At 37.2% G+C, this 26,302-nt stretch overlaps 1 protein-coding gene across 1 annotated transcript in view; it reads right to left on the bottom strand.

Moving 5' to 3' along the window:
- The window catches only part of ANKRD26 (ankyrin repeat domain containing 26), a gene marked incomplete at its 5' end in the record, with an annotated part of 63,700 nt that overhangs the window by 3,371 nt on the left and 34,027 nt on the right, over window positions 1-26,302 (bottom strand). Inside the window, 9 exons of the mRNA XM_079699053.1 lie at window positions 4,676-4,904; window positions 6,303-6,520; window positions 7,336-7,626; window positions 13,567-13,696; window positions 15,526-15,632; window positions 19,987-20,080; window positions 20,422-20,492; window positions 23,342-23,494; window positions 24,890-25,846. Of these exons, the coding sequence (XP_079555179.1) occupies window positions 4,676-4,904; window positions 6,303-6,520; window positions 7,336-7,626; window positions 13,567-13,696; window positions 15,526-15,632; window positions 19,987-20,080; window positions 20,422-20,492; window positions 23,342-23,494; window positions 24,890-25,846 (2,250 nt within the window). The remainder of the gene's footprint in view (window positions 1-4,675; window positions 4,905-6,302; window positions 6,521-7,335; window positions 7,627-13,566; window positions 13,697-15,525; window positions 15,633-19,986; window positions 20,081-20,421; window positions 20,493-23,341; window positions 23,495-24,889; window positions 25,847-26,302) is intronic.

The raw sequence follows: 26,302 nt of genomic DNA, 5'->3' as shown, positions 1-26,302 counted from the left end.
AGGTATGAGAGTCATTGATTTAGTCAAAGTCCCTAATTTTACAAAAGAGGTAACAAAGGCTCAGAGAGGCTTTGTCACAAAGCCAACGTGTCACAAAGCCAACGGCCTTCTCACTGAGTCTAGAGAGAGTTCTACGCCAGCTACTTCCTCAGATAAAGAAAAAAAAACACATAGATTTTTAACTATAACTCAGAGAAAATGAATATGTAAAACTTTGTCATGTAGCTCAATAACGTTTGATGCATGAGACATGAAATAGTAGCTTTCTAACTAAATTATATGTTTTAAAGGCATGAACAAGAATAAATTATCATAACTCCTATTAGTAGCAGTCAATATATTTAATTTATAAAGCACAGGTTTTTTTTTTTAACCACAGGACAGGGAACTTGAAGGAGAAAATCTTTAGTTGAATCACACAGGCCAAAATTGAGGAGATTCTTCTTCTTTTTTTATTATTATTTACTTATTTATTTTTGCGGTACGCGGGCTTCTCACTGTTGTGGCCTCTCTCGTTGCGGAGCACAGGCTCCGCACACGCAGGCTCAGCGGCCATGGCTCATGGGCCCAGCTGCTCCGCGGAATGTGGGATCTTCCCAGACCAGGGCACGAACCCGTGTCCCCTGGATCGGCAGGCAGACTCTCAACCACTGCGCCACCAGGGAAGCCTGAGGAGATTCTTCTTTAAAAGGATATTCGGTTCCTCCAAATAAAACTTGGTTTACCGAAATGAGTCAACAAATGAATTATCCACGTTGTGGGTTATTTATGGCAAAATTTAAAACACAAAACAGATTTCTCTTTACCATCTAGCATACTTCAATCTCTCATCATTAGTTTGTATGTACAAAAAACATGAGTGTAATCTCAATTAGAATTTAAATCCAGTCAGAAATTATAGGCTAATTCCTTGGCCTAATGTTTCAACGTGAGGACTTATACTCCTACCCTCCTCATGAGAGGAGGGGAGATTTACCCAATGCGTGAATTTCGGAGAAGGAACTAAGAAGTGCTTGCTTGCTTCTGAATCTCTTCTTTGAGAAGGTGTGTGTGCCCTCAGCACCGGAAACTGGGGTCTGCTCTCATGCCCACAGTAAGCAGCCTGCCCTGGGGTGGGGGTCGGGCATTTGCTTCCTCCCCTTAGGCCTAATTTGGGATGAAGTATTCTGAGGCCCACAGTGACTGCACACCTAAAGCACGTCCTCCAATTCGTTAGTTAATGTGTCAGTAACAAAGCTCCTTAGTTGATCTCCAGCTGCTGACTCCCACGTGCTGAACTCACAAGGGGAAGAGAAGTGTCATCTGCCACCTACCCACCACAGCTCCAACAAGGCAGAGGACCACACGACACTGAGGGAACGTTTTCTTCTTCTTCCCTGACTTTATAATTAATGTACATTGTTCAAAACAACCCCCACTATAAAGTAGGGGAAAGGTGAAAGGAACATTTTAGAAAGAAACGTAGTGAAGCCAGTAACAATATGAAGCGCAACAAGCATGTGTTCGTTCACCCAACCATAATGTATTACTGTTAAATTATACCTGAGACTGCAGGCTGGAAAATAATGTTGCACTCTCTTTTTAAGACCAATCTGATAAATATATACACACCACACACATACACATGCACACTCATTTCCAAAGTTAATTTATTTTCAGTAATTATTGATACTTTTAAAATTTGATATCACTCATTTTAAATGTCATGAAAATGTAATAAAATCAAGTCATTTAAATCACTTCAATTCATTATCCAATTGTAAACAGGCTAAGGTATGAAGGAAATTACACTTGGCAGTCTGTAGATATTAAGTACATATATTTTGCTGCAGAGAGAAGAACTGAGGAAGAATTTGTAGATCAAAGAGCTGAAAAACTAAGTACAGGAAAAAAAATGAATGAAAGAAAAAGAACTGTTAAGAAGTTGAACTATTACCTCTATCTTTCAAAAGATAAAATGCCTACTCATTTGTCCATGTGGACAAAATGAAGTGGGAACAAGAAGGATTATACTGATATAATAAACTGAGACAATAAACAAGTTTATTGAACTCTGCCTCTGCCTTATGAGAAACTAGCTTAACTACTGTAGTAATTTGATTAGAGTTAAAACTCAAGAGTGGACAGGCACTGCCTTGGTGATGTAAAGACGAGGCCTATTTTTTTTAAAAGAAATGTGACTCAATATTCTGGTGAGACACAAAATGTTGTGTCATATAAAAAGTCAAAGTCTTAGGAATATTAATTGTTTTAGCTTCAGTGCATTTGTATGACCACATTTAGAAAGGGAGTTGCTAAACTGAATGGACATTTGAGCAATTTTTAAAATTACTTAAATAAATCATTAGAAAAATTTTCAAAGTGTCAGTAATGCACCAAAAGTCCAAAATCAGTCAATGTAAAATGTAATCCTCCTACTTAAGACAGATTTAAAGGGCATTTATTAACTACTGTGGCCATGCATCGTGTTCGGCACACAAATACCTAAAAACTCTTGAACATAAAAAAATCTTTAAACCAGTGAGATTGTGTCTGTTATAAAATTGTCTGGAATAGATTTTTAAGTTTTCAGTTCTTGAAAAAATTCTATGTGCAAGAAAATCTAACAGTGATGTAGCTATTTTGGCTAATGTTAACTTTTTGTATTTTATAATAATATAATTAAATAACACAATTGAAAAAAACTGTAAAATTACTTCTGATATATAGGACAAAACATCCCAGAATTAACTACAATGTGAAAACTGAGGGTAAAATTAGCAAGACAGATACGTAGTAATCTCCTACCCCCACAATGGTATCAACTGCTAAGACTGAACTTCATGTACTGGTGAGGGAGGTAATAAATCTAAGTGTTAGGTACATGGAGAAAGCTTGCTGCTACAACCAGTGCAACTGAAACCACACACCTAGAGCAGTACTTTGCTATAATTATTTTCCTTAAAGTTAGGGGAAAATGCTGAGTAAGATAAAACTTCACAGTAGGAATAGTCCAAAATGTTAAAACATTGCAAATAAAGGAGAATGATAAACAAATGCAATCTTAATGCCATTTTTAACATTTTACTTTGTAGAGTCATAGCTAAAACCTTTAGAAGGCTATTGTTTTATCATGTCCCATCCAAAAACCCACCTCTTTCTATCATTTTAGATAGTACGTTAACACCTCTCATAGTATTATTTTATGTTTTCCTAGTAGAAATAATTATATTCCTAGCAATTCTAGAAGGCACCTTCTTTCTGTAAGTCTTACTAAGAATTATGTGAACAACAACTGTATAATAACTCTTCCGCGGCATTCTGTAGTGATTATGGAGACATGTCTTTGCATCTTGATAGAGTTAAGTAGTGCTCTTCAATCTCTCTTATTAAAACCAGCACGATTTGGCAAAGACCCCACAAGGGAACTATGTATACCTAGTAACTACAACATTGAGTTTAAAATAAACTATTTTTCGATTTATCTAGAATTACTAAAAAAATAAACGCCTCTTTCCTCCAAAAAAATTAAAGGAAAAAATTCCCGCAGAAATTTTCTCTCACATTGTTTTTGCATTCACACACTCTTTCATCTTCATCTTGTAAAATGATACATTGTTTGATTTTTTGGGTGACAACTCATGAGAACATTGTAAGTTTACATCATGCTTAGCAACTGACAGAGGGCTTGACATGCATTTTCTTTTTGACCCTGGAGTCCAGTTTCATGAAGCACTTAGACCCAATTTAGCCACAGCACTGTCTAAGAAACCTTAGCTTTGCTCTTCTATGATTTCTTACGACGTGAAGCCAAATGGGAAAACAGATTGAGACTTCATTTAACAAGGGCTACTTTTCTCTGCATCAGGAACATCATGAAAACACCATCAAAACCATAACCCCGTGTGCACTGAGTGAGATGCATATTTTAATAACAATGATACACAATGAAAACCAGTTGCAATTTAAAGACTCCCCATCATAGTCATCATTCATCCAGGTGATGGCAAGATAGAGACATAAGTGGACTTCATTTTAAAAATTTAAATATTTGCTTTATTTACGTATTTAGAAATGTTCTACAATTGCTCAGTGAGACATTTTATAAAAATTCAATAAAAATGCTCTAAGTAAAATAGCAATTAAGGATGCACTCTCATGTACGAAAACAACAAAAAATTTTAACTTAAAAACAGAAATTAACCTATTTAGTGCTACAAGTCTATTTAATTTACACAAAGGATTTATCTAGGATTCCTTTAAACAAAAGAAATCCATATATGGTTAAGTGTTTGGATGCCAATCATTCACTTATGCTTAGGGGTAGAAAAACTAGGGTGCAGCAAAACTTGAAAATGATTATGAACCATTGCCAAACTGAAATCAATTAGAAAGTATATCTTTGGTTATTAGGCAATAATATTTAATTTCTAAAATAGGATTTAACTGCAGTTTTTCAAGAAATGTCAGTTTAATTACATTTACTGAATAAAGTTAATGATAAATCTCTCTTGAAAATGAGAAATCCAGGGACTTTAAAAAATCATAAAATTTCTGTCTCTTTATTAGCACAATTAATTATGGCTTTTACTTCGTGTGTGTAAGTCAAATAAACAATTCAGAATTTCACCAAATTAAAAACAAGAATTATTATCAGAAATCTGAAACCCAAGGAAAAAAGGATAATATAACTAACCTTGGTCAAGTACATCTCCATGCTCTCACGTGAAGGGCGTGAACTTGAGGTAGAAATCTCTAAGTTTTCTCCTGGAGTAAGATATCTATTGAGCACTAAACTATTATTAATATTTCCTACACAAGGTGGCTTCAGGACTGGCCTCGTAGTAAGAGTGCTGAGTAAAGGTCTGTTCTGCTGTTTCTCCACCAGTAGTTTGGTACTGATCTCTGCCAGCCTCTCATTAGTCCTGGGAAGACGGCAAAACACCAATTTCATTCATTGCATTTTCCCTAAATGATTCGTAAATGATTTGCATTTTTTAAATTGCCATAATAGTAAATGGAATGTCCCATTAAACCACGTTTTAACACTGAAAATGGGTCAGAGCAGACCTATTATAAACAATTCTAGGTGGAAAATTGTTCTAAAGAAGTATATATGTGTCTGGGGGATCCTTAACTAACAAGTAAGTCAAAGTCGGGAGAGGAGAGAAATGGCGTCAGCGATGGAGACGGCTTAACAGGTGACGCTTGCTGCCTTCTGCGATGGCTGCACTTAGACACCCACCTTTAGTAAACCAGTTCAGGGATGAAAAACCAAACCATCCCTCAAAGACATTTTCAAGCATTTGCTTTCACCACCCCTGTATACACATTTCACTCATTACCTCAGAGGAATTAAGCATTCGGCACTGAGGAATAATCTAGAGCAGCGGTCCCCAACCTTTCTGGCACCGGGGGCCAGTTTCGTGGAAGACAACTTTTCCATGGATGGGGGTGTATGGGGCTTGTCAGGATGGTTCAGGCGGTAACGCGAGCGACGGGGGCCGATGGGGGGGCGGCAGGTGAAGCTTTGCTGGCTCGTCCGCCGCTCACCTCCTTCTGTGCGGCCCGGTTCCTAACAGGCTGCGGACAGGTACCGGTAACACTGTTACTGAGGCACTGGGGGTGGGATCTGCCCTTGCGGTCTTCCACGCACACCCTCACGCAGGCCACCGTGTTATTTTTAGACACTTTGTGAATTATACGGCCCTTCGCCCCTCTGTTACTTTCCCCTTATTTCACAAGCATGCCTTTATGTAGAGTAGAAAAACTTCAAATACAGTAGTTTGTCTCAGGGCGCCCTCTAGCGATGATACCAAAGATCATAATCAAGAAAGTAAATTTACCAAATGCTAAAATGTGACGCTTTGCGTTTAAGCTGTAATCTTCCAAAAAATAATTAAACTCGTTAATGTTTCTATTTACCGGAATTCCAACAAGAAATTTTATCTAAATTACAAAGTTTCAAAAACACTTAGCTTAAAGACTAAATCAGGTTAACTATTGGGTTGGCCAAAAAGCTCGTTTGGGTTTTTCCAGTAACATCTTACGGGAAGACACAAATGAACTTTTTGGCCAACCCAATATATGAAAATATAAAAAATAAAGTTATGTAAAACCAACAAAAAGGTGGGGAGATGCAAACTGGACTAACATTTTAAAGGTGACTTCACTTACTAACATCATTTTCCAAAGTTATACTATCTAGTTAGCTTTCACTTCCTACTAATCTCATGAACCTGGCTCAATAAAAATTATGCTTTAGAGGCAAATTAATGAGCTAAATTTAAATTTATTTTCTATGATTCTATGTTTTGACTTACTTGTTTAGTTTATTTGCCAATGACTTTCTAACTTTTAGTTCTTCGAGGTAGAGTTGCTTATATTTTTCCAACTCTGCTTTAGTAGAATCTTCTTGAAAAGTTTTCATTTTGGAGAGTTCAGATTCCAGATCTTTAATTCTGAGTTCCATTTGACTTCTTATTGAAGCATAATTATTCTCTCTTAACTGCTCTAAGTTTTCTTGAGATGCTGCTTGTGTCTAAAGTAAAATAAAAACATACATGTTTAAAATAATTATAACCTGAATAATTATAGTATATTTGTTCCCTTTAGTTTTGTGTCAATGATTCAGAGAGCAATTTTAAATGTGAAAAAAAAGCTGAACTTTAAAAATATTTATCATCAATGTAAACTGAGTTAAATCTTAATTATAAAATTAAAGTTGGATCATTCTTTTTTTTTTTTTTTTTTTTTTTTTTTTGTGGTACGCGGGCCTCTCACTGCTGTGGCCTCTCCCGTTGCGGAGCACAGGCTCCGGATGCACTGGCTCAGCAGCCATGGCTCACGGGCCCAGCCGCTCCGCGGCATATGGGATCCTCCCAGACCGGGGCACGAACCCGTATCCCCTGCATCGGCAGGCGGACTCTCAACCACTGCGCCACCAGGGAGGCCCTGGATCATTCTTATATTCATACTCATGTAATCTGATAATTCAAAGAATAATAGGATCAATTTAAAAATTTTTAAATTGAACAATACAGCTAAGAATAATCCAAGAGTATAGTACAATTTGTAAATCATAATATTTTCTTTTCATCCTAATAGTTTTGTTTTATACCAGTTGGTCTTAAAAATAAAATGATTCTCTAGTGAGAAATGTTCTGAAAGATCAATTTAGTGAGAATAATGATGGAAACTGAAATATTTAAAGGGAGAAACAAATGCCACCTTCCTTCCAGAAATTTACAAAACAAACTGCTATAAGGGAAGTAGAAGAAACACATAAAATGTATACATCCGAAATGTAATTTATAGTGAAGTGAATTAAAGCACATTACAGATCAAAAAATTAACCTGTAAAAATAGGTTGACTTCTTTTAATTTTTCTATTATATCCTGTCTTGCTCTTTCTTCAACCTCCCGTTTATACTGCTCTACTTGACTGTGTTCTATCATATTCATTTCTATATGACTTCTGAGGTTCACTACTTCTTGTTCCAACTTCTTTTTATTCTTCTCTAGTTTTTCACATTTCTTTTGCATTACTTTTATAGATAATAACTCCTGTTGAAGAACTTGATTTTTTGTACCCAGATGTAGACATTTTGAAGATGCAGTTTCCAGTTCTGCTGTAAGGTCATCAATCTGCATGAATAAAATAAAATCGCTTGGTAATTAGGGACGTAGACTGAGAATAGCCTAACTCAAAACCAGTATCAACTTTTAAAATAAATTCAGTTACAATAAAATGGTGTCTATATTGTAGCGTGTAGGACCTTGAATTACTAAGAAAATGAAGAAAAAAGTTCAAACCACCAAGAGCCACAAATATATATCCTTCACTGTCATCATTGTTACACAAAATTTGCATTTGATTTTATACTTTTATTCTTCTATTGTTTCATGTCTTTCCTCCATAAAATGACTATAAGTCACCTCTTAGTAGAAAGCCTCTTACTCCTTCCCCACCCCCATCTTAACCCTCCATGATTTTTAAACTTTTAGGGATATCATATTGAGTTATTTAGGGCTGATTAATAAATGCCTCCCAAAATAAGACTCTGAAAATCAGACTCTAATGAGTCTTGTAAATATGGCTTCTAATGCCATAAGCCTTTTTTCTGAACTACAAATATTTTATGCTAATTTGAATTGCATTCCAAGGAGAAATGCTTCACAGGGTTAAGGAGAAATCACATCTCCCAGTGTAATAGTTTAGTGAGATGATCCATACATTTTTCTGAACAAAAAAATGCCATTAATTCTTGTAATGCTTTGTTACTTTCCACAGAATAAGAGAACATACTAAACAAAACAAACAAAAAAACTTGCTGGAATTTCAATGACACTGAGTTGGGAAGAACTACTTCCCTTTAGACAGAATGATTGTTTGGTAAGACAAGGCAAGTGGATGTGGTAGTTTAAAAACATGTCTACATGTTTTTAAACTGGTGGCGCAGTGGTTGAGAGTCCGCCTGCCGATGCAGGGGACACGGGCTCGTGCCCCAGTCCGGGAAGATCCCACATGCCGCCACGGAGCGGCTGGGCCCGTGAGCCATGGCCACTGAGCCTGCGCGTCCAGAGCCTGTGCTCCGCAACGGGAGAGGCCACAACAGTGAGAGGCCCGCGTACCGCAAAAAAAAGAAAAAAAAAACATGTCTACAAATTCTTTGACACTTATCTCACGAAATTCTCAGGGCTTCGCAAGACTGTTAATGGAAGTCTGACGGCCCTTGAAGAGGCTGAAGGTGACAGCTTCTAGGCAAGGGAAGAAAATGACACTGCAACCTGGAGGAAGGGGGACTCTAGCGACAAAGCAGCTGAAAGTAAAATTGATGAGAGGGATAAGCTAAAATAAAAGACTATTAAATATAAAGGATCCAGGAGTCATTGGGTTCAAATATCTGTATCCCATTTACAGCATCTCCACATGCCCAAATAATGCTAAAACAGAGAAATAGCTTCTGGGCTAAGATCAGATTTAGGGTGCTGCCAGGAAAACATGGTCTAAAGATGAAGCCAAGACTGTAGAACCCTTTATTAACACCCTGGAAAGACTTAAGTTGGTGCCTCAAATTCCTTTAAGGATCTTAAAAAAGCACAAGAATTTTAAAGGCATCATCCTACAAAGTTTCCTGTCCTACCGTCCTACAACAGCTTCACAAGAAGCCCAAGGGGAAGAGCTTATCTCAAAAAGATTTGGGAGGGTAGCTTTTCCAATGTCATGAACCCCAATAAAATTCACAGGACATTCAAAGCTTTAAAGAGAACTGTGGTAGCAAAAACACTGCTTGCTAGCTTGGATTAACAGAGACCAAGACAGTGCAAAATGAGAAGAGGCCTCTGGGGTTTTCTTAGAAGTTCTGTAAGTCCCCCTTCCTCCAGGTTTCAGTGTCATTTTCTTCCTTTGCTGGCTTGAGAAACACTACTCAGCTGCAAACACAGGTCATTTCTGATGAAAAGGACAGAACAAAGAGCTCAGAGGGTACAGCAAAGGAGAATCACTTCCATGGTTGGGACTAAGTCCTAATCACAGAGCTGGCAGCAGGTATCAGGCTGTATTTCAGAACTGCTATGGACCAGCATGTCTTCCATTTTCCATTTCTGAAGGGGAGAGTCTTTAGCAGTTTAACAGAATGTTGGGTATGTGGGTGGCAGAAAATTTGTCCCTTTAGTTCTCAAGTCTTATACTGAGAGGATTGGTACTCAAGGGGCTATACTCTAGAAACCACACCCAGGAGCCTCATCCCCATCCGTACCTGGTGAAAGATGGTAAGATCCTGGACTCAAGCCCGAGCCTGACACCGTAACAATTGAGACTTGTGGGGGAACTGAGTAGGGATAAGTGTATTCTTCATGTGGAAGGAATATAAAAATTGTGGCCAGTGGGTAGATTATGCTGGTTTTTAAATGTATCCATAAGTTTTTAAAAAAAATTATCCCATAAAAAAAGGTAGACTATGGGCCAAGCATAAGTGACTTATTCCTAATGAACAGAATATGGTGAAAGAGATGCTGTGTGAATTGCAAGGCGAGGTTAGACAAGGCAACACAGCTTCTGCCTGGCTCTTAACCTTGGAACCCAGCCCCATGTTGTGAGGAAGCTCAGGCCACAAAGAGAGCCTAGGTGTTCAGGGTAGGTGTTCCAACTGAGGGGAAGAGAGGCCAGCTGTCCTGGCTATGCTTTTCCTAAGTATAGATTGTGAACAAAATAAACGTTGCTTATTTCAGCTACTAAACTTTGAGGAGATTTTTAGGAAAAAACAGATAGAAAAGTGGATAAAAAAAAGAGATAATAAGAAACATAACTTAGACACAGTAGAAATTGGTTTCCTATAAACTGGAATCTAATAAATGTTGAGATTAATTTAAAATGACAAACAATGCTGATGAGAAGGAGATAACTAGAAGAAAGACCTAAGAACTATTCAGGAGGAAGTTTCTGGCAGGTTCCCTTCACTTACAATTTCTTACAAATAGGCAGGTATGCCTCTTCAGAATTTCCCCTCAAGTTTGAAGATAAGGAAGATTGGTAGGCAAGGAGACATATGAAGTGTAAGAGTTGAAAAACAACTAGAAATCATCAGTTTAATTACCAAAATCAGACTTTTTTACCTCATCTCAATTAACTGAAATTCTAAGGGATAGGCAACTTTGAATATTTATTAATCTAGGACTCAATCTTCATTGTCCTTTCCTCAGAGAGGAAATAAAACATCATGGAAGCATTTTTAATCTTCTCAGTAGTAAAACAAATGGAATGTCCTTTGGCAGTATATAATTAAATACAATTTTTCCTTTACCTTACTTAAAGCTTGTTTGTAAGGGAAGGTAGGATATCTCATTTTTACATTGTACCACAGTGCTTCTCTATATCATACAAACTGGCTTTGAAATTTTGAAATTCAAATTACTAATCTATTATTTGTCCCAGATAAATTATTACCTTTAAAAAATTTTTATTTTATTTATTTTTGGCTGTGTTGGGTCTTCGTTGCTGTGCACAGGCTTTCTCTAGTTGCAGCGAGCAGGGGCTACTCTTTGTTGAGGTGCACAGGCTTCTCATTACAGTGGCTTCTCTTGTTGTGGAACACGGGCTCTAGGCGCATGGGCTTCAGTAGTTGTGGCACACAGGTTCCACAGCTGTGGCTTGCGGGCTCTAGAGTGCAGGCTCAGTAGTTGTGGCGCATGGGCTTAGTTGCTCCATGGCATGTGGGATCTTCCCGGACCTGGGCTCGAACCATTGTCCCCTGCATTGGCAGGCAGATTCTTAACCACTGCACCACCAGGGAAGCCCTACCCGGTTTTTTAACAGCTATACTCTTAAAAATTTTTCTTTGGATGGGATGAAATAGTTATTCTATTCATTATGTGTTAAGCTATAAAGTACAGCTATGCATCTCTTTCTTTTTAAATAAAAGAAGGTAGATACAGGGAACTGTGGTTTCTGAGAATGCAGGATCTATATCAAGAACAAGATCAGCATGAGTGTTACACACAAGAACCACATTAAAAGATGATTTAATTGTGAATTGCAACATGATGGCTTAGAGAGACTTCCAATGAGGAAAGCTGACAGCCCAGACTTAATCTTCTCCTAGATGGTGAAACCTATGGATGAGTCTATGAATTATAATGAGCTAAACATAATGAAGCAGATAGCAGACTAAGTCAGCAGATCTCGTGACCAAGATTTGATGGAAACTGGAGTGAAGTGGGAGGCACTGGGTGAGAGACTAAAGGTCTGAATGGAGGGAGAAAAAAAGGAATGGACTTTACCTTTGTAAACCTACTTCCCATTGTGTCATGGGGTCAGTGAGGCATAAGCTGGCCACAGGCTCCTTCAAGAGGCAAAAAACCTCCACGGAAGTAGAGTTAAAGACATTCCACTACACTGACTTTTTACTATTATATAAAACAACTGGTAAGATGCAAGATGACTAAGAAAGAATTCTCATAAAATCTGACTTGGTACTGGCATAGGACAGACATATAGATCAATGCGTTACCATTGAGGATCTAAAAGGAAAGCCCCACATTTACGGCCAACTGATTGTAAGAGTGCCAAATAATTGAATGAGACAAGAATAGTCTTTTTAACAAATGGTACTGGGACAACAGAATATCCACATACAAAAGAATAAAATTAGACCTCTACCTCATACCATATGTAGAAATTAAGTCAATATGCAAGAGCTAAAACTACAAAATTCTTACAAGAAAACACAGGTGTTTATCTTCATGACTGGATTTGGCAATTCTTAGATATGACACCAAAAGACAAAAATCGACTAACTGAACTTCATCAATATTAAAGACTTCCGTGTTTTGAAGGACACCATCAAGAAGGGGAAAGGGCAAGCTCCTGAATGAGAGAAAATACTTGAAAATCCTATATCCGATCGAAGGTTTGTATCTAGGATACAAAAAGAACTCTTACAATTCAATAATAAAAAGACAATCCAACTTAAAAATGGGCAAAAAGTTGAATAGACAGTTCTTCAAAGAAGATACACAGATAGACAATAAGCACATGAAAAGTGCCTCAATGTTATTAGTCAACAGCAAAACGCAAATCAAAACCACAATGAGATGCCACTTCACACCTACTAGGATGGCTATAATCAGAAAGACAGGTAATGACAAGTGTTGGTGGGCACGCAGAGAAACTGGAATGCTTACACACTTTGGATAAAAATGTAAAATGGTGCAGCCACTCTGGAAAACAGTACGGCAGTTCCTCAAAAGTTTAAACAGAGTTACCATATGATACAGCAATTCCATTGATAAGTATATTCCAAAAAGAAATGAAAAAAATATGTTCACACCGAAACTTGGACATGAATGTTCATAGCAGCATTATTAACAATAGCCAAAAAAGTGGAAACAACCCAAAGGTCCATCAACTGATGAATGGATAAATAAAATGTGGTATGTCCATACAAATGAATATTATTCAGCAATAAAAAGAAATAAAGTATTGATCCACGCTACAAAACAGATGTACCTTAAAAATATTATGCTGAATGAAAGAAGGCAGTCACAAAGGACCCCATATTCTGTGATTCCACTGACATGAAATATCCAAAATAGGCAAATCTATAGAAACAGGGAGTACAGTCGTGGTACTAGGGCTGGGAATATGAGGAAGGGAAAACTGGCACAGGGTGATGGCTAAAAAGTATAGGGTTTCTTTTTAGGGTGATGAAAATGGTCTAAAATTGATTGTGGTGATAACTGTATAACTCTTTGAATATACTAAAAGTCACTGAATTGTACAGTTTAAATGAGTGAACTGCATGGTATGTTCATTATATTTCAATAAAGCTGTCACCAAAAAATAATGGATGCTTTGGGGTAATGGTGTGCTGCTCAGCTTCAGATCACTAGCCATGGTTCAAGACACAAACAGTCAACAGTGTGCCCTTTTTATGGAAAAATTATATAGGAAAAAGTTGTCTTTTTTACTGGTATCAAGTCTAAAAAATTAAGAGACAAATCTATGTTTCACTGCTCAAAGCATGGAGTGATTTATATTTCCCCCAATTAAGTGACTTTTGGGTCCCAAAACTGATTAAAAATTACCTTATGTTTTAGCATATTAATCTGAATATCCATTTCACTTTGACTGGTTTTTAAATCTCCATGGAAACTAAGCTCTCCATTTTCATATTCATTTAACTTCCTTCTTGGCATTTTTAAGAGTTTCTTAAGTCTGTAGAAATGCATAGAATGAATAAATCAAGTTCTTTAAGAGTAGATAATTAATAACTATTTAAACAGATATATGTTCTATCATATAAAATAAACTCTATAAATTATAATCCTTTCTCATCTGTTCTAATCTAATATTGTTTGAAAGCATAATAACTAAATTTAAATCTTAGGTAAATAATATGAAGAAAAATTTTATGACACATGCTAAGTAAAGAGTTAATATAGTATGTGTATACATATATTATACGGTTCTTATAAGTAAGCTGTTCTTAGTATCCATTTTTAGTATGTTGATATGAAATATTAACTTATTATTAAATACTAGTTATAAACCAGAGATCAGTATCCAAGCTGAAGAAGAAGAGCATATCATATATGAATATTTTGAAAAGACACAAAAAGACATTTTGGTACCTACTGACCACAGGCTCTACAAGAAGCAAAGAAATAACATGCAAAAAAACATCGACACTGGCTTCCCTGGTGGCGCAGTGGTTGAGAGTCCGCCTGCCGATGCAGGGGACACGGGTTCATGCCCCGGTCCGGGAAGATCCCACATGCCGCGGAGCGGCTGGGCCCGTGGGCCATGGCTGCTGAGCCTGTGCGTCCGGAGCCTGTGCTCCGCAATGGGAGAGGCCACAGCAGTGAGAGGCCCGCGTACCGCAAAAAAAAACAAAAACAAAAACAAAACCAAACAAAAAACATCGACACTCACTCAAAATAGAAAAAGAAACAAGACAGAAAAATCTGTGGAGTCTGAGTTGACGGAGAAAAAAACCAGGCTGAGCTTCATGAAAAAGGAAATCAGCAGAGAGAGAATGTGTACCAGTCTCTTCAAGCTGTTTTAAGAGATCTAGAAATCTTGCCCAGCACAATTTTAACAAAATGCCAAGCAATGTAGAGAAAATTAAATGAGAGAAAAATACTAATGAGAATCAGGGAAGAACCATAAGTACAATACCAAAATCCACAGATGCTCAAGTCCTCCTAAGCATATACTCCTGTATACTCTAAATCATCTCTAGATCACTTATAATACCTAATACAAGGTAAATGCTATGTAAATAGTTATAAATACAATGTAAATAAATTCTATGGAAATAGTTGCCACCTGAGGCCAATCCAAGTTTTGCTCTGGGGAACTTTCTGGAATTTTTTTCCCGCTGAATACCTTCAATCTGAGGTTGGTTGAATCTGCGGATGCTGAGGGCTAACTGTGCTCAGCAAATAACCAGAAAGGAAGCCATGTGGAGGCATCACAGACATTGGGAAACACTCTATTTTTTTTTTTAATCTGAGTGGTCAAAACATGATCATTAATTTTATTATTCTTTAAGTCATACATATGTTTTTCTATGTATATTTTAGAACTAAACTTTTAGAGCAGAAAGAAAATATAAGCAAAATCAAGATAGTTTTTGATGTTGTTAAACAGTGACACAAATAGGTTTTTAGATATTAAAATACTTGAACGCTGAAGGGGAAGAACACAACTAAAAGGAGGCAGGATTACCAAAAAAGAGCAAAGATATCTTGCAGACATAAAAATTCAAGGTCGATGATGAAGAGCAGAGTGACATTACTATATGCAAGGCACACTATTGTTATTGTTTTAGAAATCATTAAAGAGGAACTGTAATACTGGGGCACTCAAAACAGTTTCAGATTGTGCTGTGAGTTTCTAAAGTAAACTTTTAAATAGGATGGATGATTTGTTTAAGTATGAATATACACATCTAAAATGAATTTGTATCTAAGGTTTTAATAAAACAAAATTATAGTTAAATCAATTAATTGTTGAAATTATCAGAAATATTAAAATCTTACCCAGTAATCTCTTTTTCTAATTCACTATTTTTCTTCATTTCTTGATCCAAACTATATTCCAGAGACTGTTTTAACTCAATATATTCCTTTAATTGCTCCTTTTCATCCTCAAAACAAATTTTTTAAATTATTTTTTAAAACCTAGAGACTTACTCTTCTTTCTTAAAAATATTACTTCTCATGAGTTCATGAGTAATATACGTTTATAGTGAAACACAGTTTATAAACCTGATGCCAATAAGGACAGATTTCAAAAATAATGACTTTTCTTGAAACAGCTTATATTGATTTTTCATTTTCATCATTTTTCTAGAATTTAAATTGCCAAAATTTATTTGTTAAAAACAGATGTTTTGGGACTTCCCTGGTGGCATGGTGGATAAGACTCCGTGCTCCCAATGCAGGGGGCCTGGGTTCAATCCTTAGTCAGAGAACTAGATCCCACATGCAGGCCGCAACAAAGAGGTTGCATGCCACAACTAAGGAGCACACCTGCTGCAACTGGGGAGCCCGCATGCTGCAACCAAGACTTGGAGCAACCAAATAATAATAATAATAATAAATAAATAAGTAAATAAATAACCCAGAGGTTTTTACACGTTAATGAAATTTTTTTAAAGAGTGGTTATATTTACGTTTTAGTTTCTAAAGATGCCCTAGAAACATTTTCATCAATGGTTTAAGATATTCCAAGTTTTGTTAAATCACATCTTACTAATATAATCTTTTTTTTTTTTTTGTGGTACGCGGGCCTCTCACTGTTGTGGCCTCTCCCATTGCGGAGCACAGGCTCAGGACACGTAGACTCAGCGACCATGGCTCACGGGCCTAGCCGCTCCGCGGCATGTGGGATCTTCCCGGACCGGGGCACGAACCCGTGTCCCCTGCATCGGCAAGCGGACTCTCAACCACTGTGCCACCAGGGAAGCCCCCACTAATATAATCTTTGAAAAATTCCCACACAAGATAAAGCCTTTCATTCTCTGTAAGCATTCTTCCATAGGTTTCAATTTCTACATTTCTATTAACCATTCTTCTCTTTAAATAAAGTTTAAGTCTTCTATACACTAAATAAAAATGTAACTTCGGGCTTCTCTGGTGGCACAGTGGTTGAGAGTCCGCCTGCTGATGCAAGGGACACGGGTTCGTGCCCTGGTACAGGAAGATCCAACATGCCTTGGAGCAGCTGGGCCTGTGAGCCATGGCCGCTGAGCCTGCGCAACCTGTGCTCCGCAACGGGAGAGGCCGCAACAGTGAGAGGCCCGCGCACCGCAAAAAAAAAAATGTAACTTCTTCTTGACTCTTGTAGCTTTTTCTCTCATCCTTTTTCTCCCTCACCCCCGCTACTGGACTCTTACATTCTTTTTTTAAATTAATTAATTAATTTTATTTATTTATTTTTGGCTGTGTTGGGTCTTTGTTGCTGTGTGCGGGCTTTCTCTAGTTGTGGTGAGCAGGGGCTACTCTTCGTTGTGGTGTGTGGGCTCCTCATTGCAGTGACTTCTCTTGTTGCAGAGCATGAGCTCTAGGCACATGGGCTCAGTAGTTGTGGCTTGCGGGCTCTAGAGTGCAGGCTCAGTAGTTGTGGCGCACAGGCTTAGTTGCTCTGCGGCATGTGGGATCTTCCCGGACCAAGGCTCGAACCCGTGTCCCCTGCATTGGCAGGTGGATTCTTAACCACTGCGCTACTAGGGAAGCCCTGGACTCTTACATTCTTTAACGCACGGTCTCATCCATAATTCATCTTTCATCACTTATTCTCTTCTTTTACACTAAATTGACTTTCAATCTTGTAACTCCACTAAAAGTTTTGAGGGTCATCAAGAACCGTTTCTTCTTCAGTCCTTACCCTGCTTCACTTCTCAGCAGCAACCGCAAACATGACCACACTCTGCCTCTGCTCCTCTGAGCCCACCTCAGTCTGAATGACAGTAACCCTTGATGTTCAGTCCTTGACCCTTTCTAATCCTCTTTCTAAATTCTCTCAGGGCTCCTTATATCTCAAGGCATCGTACCAGATTCCCTAACCTACCTTTCCAGCCTTGACCCCTTTGCTGAGATCACCTGTACTTTTCTCTCCCCCTTCTTGCTCCTCATAGACAACATCCTCAGCCACACTCATGAGCCATTACTCGGTGTGGATTATCCTTGTACAGAGCTATTCTTGGACACTTTATGTTTATTCTTATTGGTGTTACTTTGAGTGTAGTGTTATTTTCTAATCTTGGGGGGCACCCTCACCCTTAGGATGTTGACCAGCATACTTTGTCTTTATTTTCTTTTATAATGCGAAAGTTTTTCAAAAGGATCAGATTATCAATTATTTGCCCTTGTTTTCTTTTTTTTTTTTTTTGGCTGCATTGGATCTGCATTGCTGCGTGTGGGCTTTTTCTAGTTGAGGTGAGTGGGGGCTTCTCTTCACTGTGGTGCACGGGCTTCTCACTGCAGTGGCTTCTCTTGTTGCAGAGCACAGGCTCTAGGAACGTGGGCTGCAGTAGTTGCAGCACATGGGCTCAGTAGTTGTGGCTCGCAGGCTCTAGAGTGCAGGCTCAGTAGTTGTGGTGCACGGGCTTAGTGGCTCCCTGGCATGTGGGATCTTCCCGGACCAGGGATCAAACCCATGTCCAATGCATTGGCAGGCAGATTCCTAACCACTGCACCAGGGAAGTCCCTGCCCTTGTTTTCTTTTGAATAATTTCCTATTCCATAGAGACCTGACCTTATGGGAGTCTTCTGACACTCCTTTCAGGTGAACTCAACTATATTGTTTGGAGTCTTGAGTCAGCTAGAGCTCTCTCTTCTTCCCAGCCCAGATTCTTCATCTCAACACTGTGCTGACCATATATCTTAACTCAGGTTGGCTCTGGCCTGGGGATTCCTGAGATGAGAACTTTAGGAGAAGCCAGGGCTACTGACTGAGTTGGTGAAAAGCTGTCTCATTAAATTTTTGATTTGTGTAGACCTTAAAGTGGCCAATAATTCTATGTCATAATCCTAACTCATTTCTATAGGAATCTACAGAAAATCCCTCATTATTTTTTAATACGCTTAATCAGTGTGGGGTATCCTTACAAAATTTTCAATTTCTGATACCCGAATAGATTTGTGTGACAATGTAAGGGGACATCTGGCACTCTCATTCACATGAGACTCCTTTTGTCAACATATTGTATTGTCACTTGTATGAAAAGTATGCTAATACAATGTGACTAATGCATATCAAGTCTAGAAAAAATAATTTTCAATGTTTCTTTGAACACAATAAGGGCCAGTCAATAGAATGTTCTAGTTCCCCTGACAGGTATATCTGTATAATGACACTGCATGAATCTAACTATTGTGATGGAAAGAAACGAGTTGGTAGGTGCATCTACCTCATCCCTCCAACTTAGGGTTCACAATAGAATCTTCTGATTTTTAAATCATAGGTAGCTTCCCCTACAAAGGAGAGTATAAACGGCAGGAGAATCCCTTTCTGCTTGGTAAATAGTTACATAGCTTTCACTATACACTTATAAATTGGAATCCTGGATTACACACCAGTCTTCTCTGAGACTGGCTGTTACACCTTTGAAAGGCTGATTAACTCAACTGTCTGGGAAAAAAATTGTTCCTGAACTTGCTATGCTAGGAGCACCTGTTACTATGTAAGGCCCTGATTGAGCAGCCATTTCTACTTTTTCACTGGCATCTCTTTTCTTTTTTTAAAGAAAAAAGGGGGACTTCCCTGGAGGTCCAGTGGTTAAGACTTTGCCTTCCAATGCAGGAAGTTCGATCCCTGGTCAGGGAGCTAAGATCCCACATGCCTCCTGGCCAAAAAACCAAAACATAAAACAGAAGCAGTATTGTATCAAATTCAGTAAAGACTTTAAGAATGGTCCACATCAAAAAAATCTTTAAAAAATAAAGTAAACTAAAATCCAAGAAAGGAAAAAATACATTCCTTTCAGAAAAATGCTTGCATAGTGACCTAGTATTCCTTCTTGATAAAGAAAATGAACTACAACATTAAAAGTAATTCATTCTCAAAATAGCACTGGAGGGTTTAGATTACAAGGGAAATTCAGAATTCTAGATCAAATCATTACTCAAATTTCTGGACTCAAACAGATATTTGTGTACCACTGTTCATAGCAGCATTATTAACAATAGCCAGAAGGTGGAAAAATCACAGTGTTCATTGACAGATGAATGAATAAACAAAATGTGGTATATATAAAATATTGCTTTTGGACTGTCACAATCTTTTTAATTAAAATCTTACTATAAAAATCAATTTTATTATTTCAGTCAACTTCCTCTATAAAGAGGAATTATGCTACTAGTAGCAAGTAGTATCAATATAAAAATAAACTCTTTTATCAATGAGACTTTTCATATTGTCCAAAATATTCTTATATATTACTAGTAAAAACATTAAAATTCCTTTTCAGCATGACAGAAATTAAGAGATTGACTTACTGAACTTGTACTTAACAGGTTTTTCTGAAACTCTTCAATTTTGTCCGCTTGCTTTTTGACTGTAGCTTTTAACTCGGCATTTTCAATTTCAAGCCTAAAATGCATATTTTAAAATAATTATTCTCACACATAGATTTTAAAATACCACAGATTTTCTGAACAAACACCTGCAGGTTCAATTACATACGTTCTTAGAATTTTGAAAAGTAGATGATTTGGCAATTGTGCCGTTTTCTAGTTGTGTTCTGTGGATAATGTGAAAAATTTAGAAATAATGGAGAAAAATTATGCATTTCAAAATAGCTCAAAGCTGAAATGTTTACCCAGCTTCACAAAGATGTATTTATTGTCATAACTGACATAATTCTCATACTATACTGCTTATCTGCTCTATACTTATACGTAAGTTATTTTCTGTGCTGCTTTAAATTGTACTTTTGGATGTGATCCTGCGTCTTCTCAGCACATCTCATGGCCTCTGTACGTCGATCCTGTGCTTCTTGCAACTAAAAGGAGAAAAAATTTTTTTAAATTACTGATAATCTAGCAAATCCGCCATCATCTGTTTTTATGTCTTTCATCTGCATATTGTTTATGGCTACTTTCCTGCTGCAACAGCAGAGTTGAGTTGCTACAACAGACACCTTGTGAACCACAAAGCCTAAAATATTTACTATCTGGCCCTTTACAAGTTACTGACCTCTAGTACTAAACCACAACATCATTCATGCTTTAAATTATATTTTATCAAATAAATACACAAATTTATAAATTGGCCAAATGGGGGAAGACATTTATATTTTTTACTCCACGCTCTATACCCAACTATAATTTTAAATATCCACATATGTGAATGACCACAGCTCTTCCAGTGATTATGAATGTTCACACTACATACTACTGTTGGTGACAACCAGATGCTTCAGGGACTAGTGTGAGAGGTAGAATCTACACAGGAGCCAGAATGCGTGGGTCTGAGTCCCAATTCCACCAGTTATTTGCTGTATGTCCTTGAGCAAATTACTTAAATTTTCTTGTCTCAGTTTCTCCAGCCGTAAAATGAAGATAATAATAGCACTGACCTCACTGGGACGTCGGGAAGATTAAATTGGGGGGGGGTATACATAACGTATTTAGAAAAGTACGTGGCACATAGTAAATGCTAAGTGTTTACAATCAGAATTATTACTATTGCTGTATTTTATGTTTAAACAATTTGATATTTTAGGCAGATGGCATGCCAACAGAAGTGGTCTCCTGTACAAGTCACACTGAAATCATTCTCCATACCATTGAAATTGGCAGTAAACAGGGAGCATGAGGACCAGAATGTATGTGCCCAGTACTTCAAAAACTTTCACTGATTCCACTAGTCCTTTTTTCCACTTATAATAATTTATAAGTTACCACCTCTCTGTACCACTCAGTGGGCAGTGATCATGGACTAATATGCAAATAGCACCTCCTGGATTGAGTGGTACATAACTTACATGACCATCAGAGGAAGGGTTAAGTCACTGGCATGGAAATATCATCCTATTGCTAAATCAAAGTTCTGAATCAATTCACTCCCAGCAACTGTTTATGTCTAGAAAGTACTCGGATGAGAAAATTAAGGTTATGTGGTATGGATGTCGGAGAAGCTATCCACAGAGCTTTACAGTTGGTGAAGTGCTACAAATGTGAAAATCCCCAGTTCTGGCTGCATAATGAAGGAAGGCAAATTTAGATTTTTTTTTCCAGAGTGAGGGGAAAAAAAAAGAGCATTTAATTGAACAATTCTCCTCTATTAGATTAAGAGCTTTTAATTGCATATTTAATTGCTTAAAATACATTTTAATAAAAGATTTATTATATCAATATCTCCAAGAAAAAATGATTGGTATGGTATAAAGTACTTAATTGTATCCTAGCAACTGTTAAGCTAAAATATTTTCAATTTATGCAAGACAGGTGCCGTGCATATCAATAAATATTCCCTGTTAGACAAATTTATACTTAGACGAGATTCTCTCTCATGAAAAAAATTAAAACAGTGTAAAATTAAGGGCTAAACTGTTCTTCACAGACTAGATGACAGGGTCAATGAGAGCTAGGACAGTCAGAGAGAGAGCTTCATGGAGAAGACTGGGGGCCAGGTCTGAATAAATGGAGGATTAGGCAGGAGGAAAAGAAACTGTAAAGACAGAAAGGACAGCATGAGTAAAGGCCAAGAAAAGGTGAAATCAGCCAATTAACTCAGAGGATAAAATCCAACAGCAGGGAGATAAAAATTATGTCCACACAGTAACTTGTAAATGACTGTTCACAGCAGCATTATTAACAGCCCAAAGGTGGAAATAACCCAAAGGCCCATCAACTGATGAATGGATGAACGGCTTAGCCACATAACGTGCTGTTCAACAATAAACAGAAATGCAAGTACTGATATGCGCTATAACATGGATGAACCTCGAAAATGTTACGTCAAATGAGAAAAGCTAATCACAAAGGACCACATACTGTGTGATTCCATTTATATGAAATACCCAGAATAGGCACATCTACAGAGACAGAGATTAGACTGGTGGTTGCTGGGGCTGAAGGAGATGGGGGTCATGGGTGACGGCTAAGGGATGCAGGGTTTTCCTTTGGGGGTGATGGAGATGCTCTATAATTGATGCCAAGTGCACAACTCTCTGAATATACAAGGAGAGATTGAACTACACATTTTAAATGGGTGAATTATATGATATGTGAATTATCTCAATAGTTTTCTTAAAAATACAATGGCAGGATCTAGATAATTTTCTTAATTTTCTATTTTGGGTGTACATACTATACACGATCTGAGTATCTCTATGCTTTTACAATATATCTAAAATGAAAAGAAAATGAAGGCAATGCCTAACTTCAACTGGTTTGTATAATGACCTTTCTGCACAAGTTATTCTGAAATCCATGAAATAAATATACACAGATACTATATCCATTCACGAAAGTGAAGATGAAAAATGACAATTTTATGGAACATTCCATTAAACATTATCCTCTGATTTTATCTGGCTTGCTTCATCATGGTAGTAGAGATATCACTAAAAAATACTGTTTAATAGAAAAAAAAAGTCTCTCAACTTCTGTGAGGAATCACGCACAATTCTCAACTTTCCTAAGAGTAAATATTGTAAGAAAAAATATATAATGCAAATAACAGAATGAAAGTCAGAGTTTAAGAAACAAGTGCATTATAAAGATAACAAACTTGTAATAAATTTACTTGTAACGAAAATACAAAAGAAAGCCGTCCATGAAAATTAGTGTCCTAAAACACTTTATCCTATACATTAAGTATTGACACGTTAAATTTCATACATACCTGACTTGTGACTTGACGTAATTTTTTCTTTAAATCCTGTGCCTCATCTTCTAAATTAGTACGATAACGTGACGTGACCTCCAGTGAAGCCTCTGACATAGATTGCTTTTTTAGGGTATCAGCCAGTTCTTGTTGAAGTTGTCTCACAAGTGCCTAATAAGATACTCTGTCACTGATTTTATAAATTACCTTATTATTAAGTTATGTTAATAATAGATAACTCCAACCTATGTATTTTGAAAACTATCACCAGAGACATCAATTTGTCTCCTTCTTCTTGTATGTGCACCTTCCTGCTCACTGAATTTGGTTTAAGACACAGAAGGTGTTACCCTCCGGCCTTATCACTATTAAGTTACTTAGACAATGGATTCAGTCCCACCATCCACTCCCCGCCCTTCCCGATCAATTTGCTGAGCTTGAGGACCTCCTCAAGTCTCAGAAAGAAATGGGTGTGTAGGTGGGACGAGTGGTGGGAACATCTTCCCTCTTCTCTACTGGAGGCTTCGATTAACTTCAGAGATCCTCACATATTCAATCCAGTGCTCAATAGATTCCTATCTCAGAATTAAAATGAGGTCATTCCCATTTTAATTCCCAGAATTAAAATAAGACCTTCAGGGCCTCCCTCTGCCTCCCGATAGCAGCCCCTATGACCCTGTCCTCCACCCTATTCCTGCTACTCATGAATCTGCCACCCCTCACTAGTCTGAAAATGGGAGTCCAATGCCAAATTAATAAGTCACAGAGAGCTACAATTCTCTTTGTATTGGACAGATTTATATCCAAATGATAGTAACTGAGCCTTGAAATGAGAATTATGAGCAAATTATTTGTAGAAATGTTCCAAGTAAATTATAAATAGAAGTGGGAAGATTAAATCAAGTATAGTTTTGCTAAAGCTCACTACTTTAATCCCAAATTATGATTTAATGAAAAGTAGATGTCTTTAAAGAGTTGAGAGGTCATAAGAATACATGGTTTGAGGCTGAACTATTTCCCAAATTAATTCAAATTGACATGAATAAAAATAAAATTATATCAACTAAAAAGTTATGACAAGCTACTGAAGGAAAAGTACTATGAGATATGGCATCGACACATCAGTTCATTTGGGAAAACTGGAATTGACTGTCAAGGTAATACACACAACTGAACCTTAATTTCAAAATAATTCATTTTAGATCTGAGCGTTTCATTTATCTGCTTCATCATGATACTAAAATGTGGTGACATAAAGATTAAAATTATTATCTTAGCAGTAGAAGAGTAAATTACTAATACCTGTCTATACCCATTAACAATTTATAACTTAATCTCTTAAAATTTCATAGGTGACACAATGTCTCTACTCAAAGTAAAGCACCTCTCAGGTCTAATTCTTTATTTGCTGGATACAAGGTATGCTTTTAGGCTGATTTACAGTCTATAGATTTATAGTCTATATATTATTTATATTCAACTAGATTCAACATTTAGCCATAATCAGAATCACTTTGAATTTTCTTTCAGGAAGTCTGAGAATTATTTCTCTTCTTGGATACTTACTTCTCTTTCTGTTTTCTCATTTTCATACTGATACATTCTCTCTTTTAAATGATTACATTCATTGATTAACTCCTTGTTCCTTTCCTCCAGCATCAGACCTTGTTTTTCACTTTCAGCTTGAAGTTTTTTCACAATTTCCTGAAACTGGTCTTGGATGTTAATTACTGTCTTCTCTCTACTGTCGGCTTTGATTTGCGCATCATCCAGTTGCTGCCTGAGCAACATGTTTTCACTCTGGAGTTGAGATAATCTCTCTTCTAAGGATTCCTGCTTTCCAATGTATTTATTCACTTTGCCTTGTTCGCTTTGATACATGTGTTCAAGTTCCTTCTTTTGACACTGTGCTTGGCTTAGGTCTCTCTGTACACGTTCTAACACCAAAGTCTTTTCTCTGAGAGCATCCCTCGTGTGATGGAGCTTGGTTTCTAGGCTACTGAATTTACTTTCAGCTTTAGAAAGTTGCTGGGAAAGCATCTCATTGTTATCTTTCAGGTTAGACACATCAAAATTCATTTTGTCCTGCAAGCGTAACCTCTCATCTCTTGCTCTCTGGAAGGCAAGTTCCAGGTCTCTTTTTGATGTCTGACTTTGATGGTGATCATGTATGGCAGCAGCCAGTCTAGAATGGTAGGATTCCACTTCTGTTTCCAGTCTTTCTTTGCTTTGTTTTTCATTCTCCAGCTTAGAGTTTAGCATTGTATTCTCAGCTGTCAGAACATTAAGCTGTCCAGTATATTGGAATATTGTCTTTGTTAATGTTTCCTCATTCAGTTTTATTGTCTTTTGAAGATCATCATTCTTTTCTTTTACAATTTCAATGTCCTCAAAATATTTCTTTTCCTTTTCCTGGTTCTGACATTTTATTGTGTCTATTTCCAGTCTTAGCATGGCAACTTCATCCTGCAACATGTGGTTTTTATGTAACAGATCTTTTTCTTTTTCAGGACTATCGGACACCTAAGTGAAATAAAGGAAATTTTTAGCTAGTACTCAATAAATGGACATTTCATGATTTCCTCTGAAAGACTAACCTATATGTTTATACAATGAAAAGGCTGCAATAAGTGGATATCCAACTGGAAAAAATAAGGTTGGATACAAACCTCAGACTTCTTACAGGCAGAAATCTTCAAAAGTTCAAAAATTTAACTGAAGACAATGAATCCATGAAAGTAAAAAAGAAACCACAGGAGAATTCTTAAGAAGCTCAGAATTGGAAAGGCCTTTCTCTAAATTATAACAAACCCAGAAGGCTTAAAATAAAAGACTAATAAATCTGACTACACTTAAAAATTGCATCTGATGTGATATACTTATACAGTGGAATACTACTCAGCCATAAAAAAGAATGAAATAATGCCATTTGAAGCAACATGGATGGACCTAGAGACTGTCATACTAAGCGAAGTAAGC

Source organism: Hyperoodon ampullatus, assembly GCF_949752795.1.
Source record: "Hyperoodon ampullatus genome assembly, chromosome: 3".
In the NCBI taxonomy this organism is placed as follows: domain Eukaryota; kingdom Metazoa; phylum Chordata; class Mammalia; order Artiodactyla; family Ziphiidae; genus Hyperoodon; species Hyperoodon ampullatus.
Note: the sequence above shows the minus strand (reverse complement) of the source record. Positions and strands in the feature narration are given on the sequence as shown.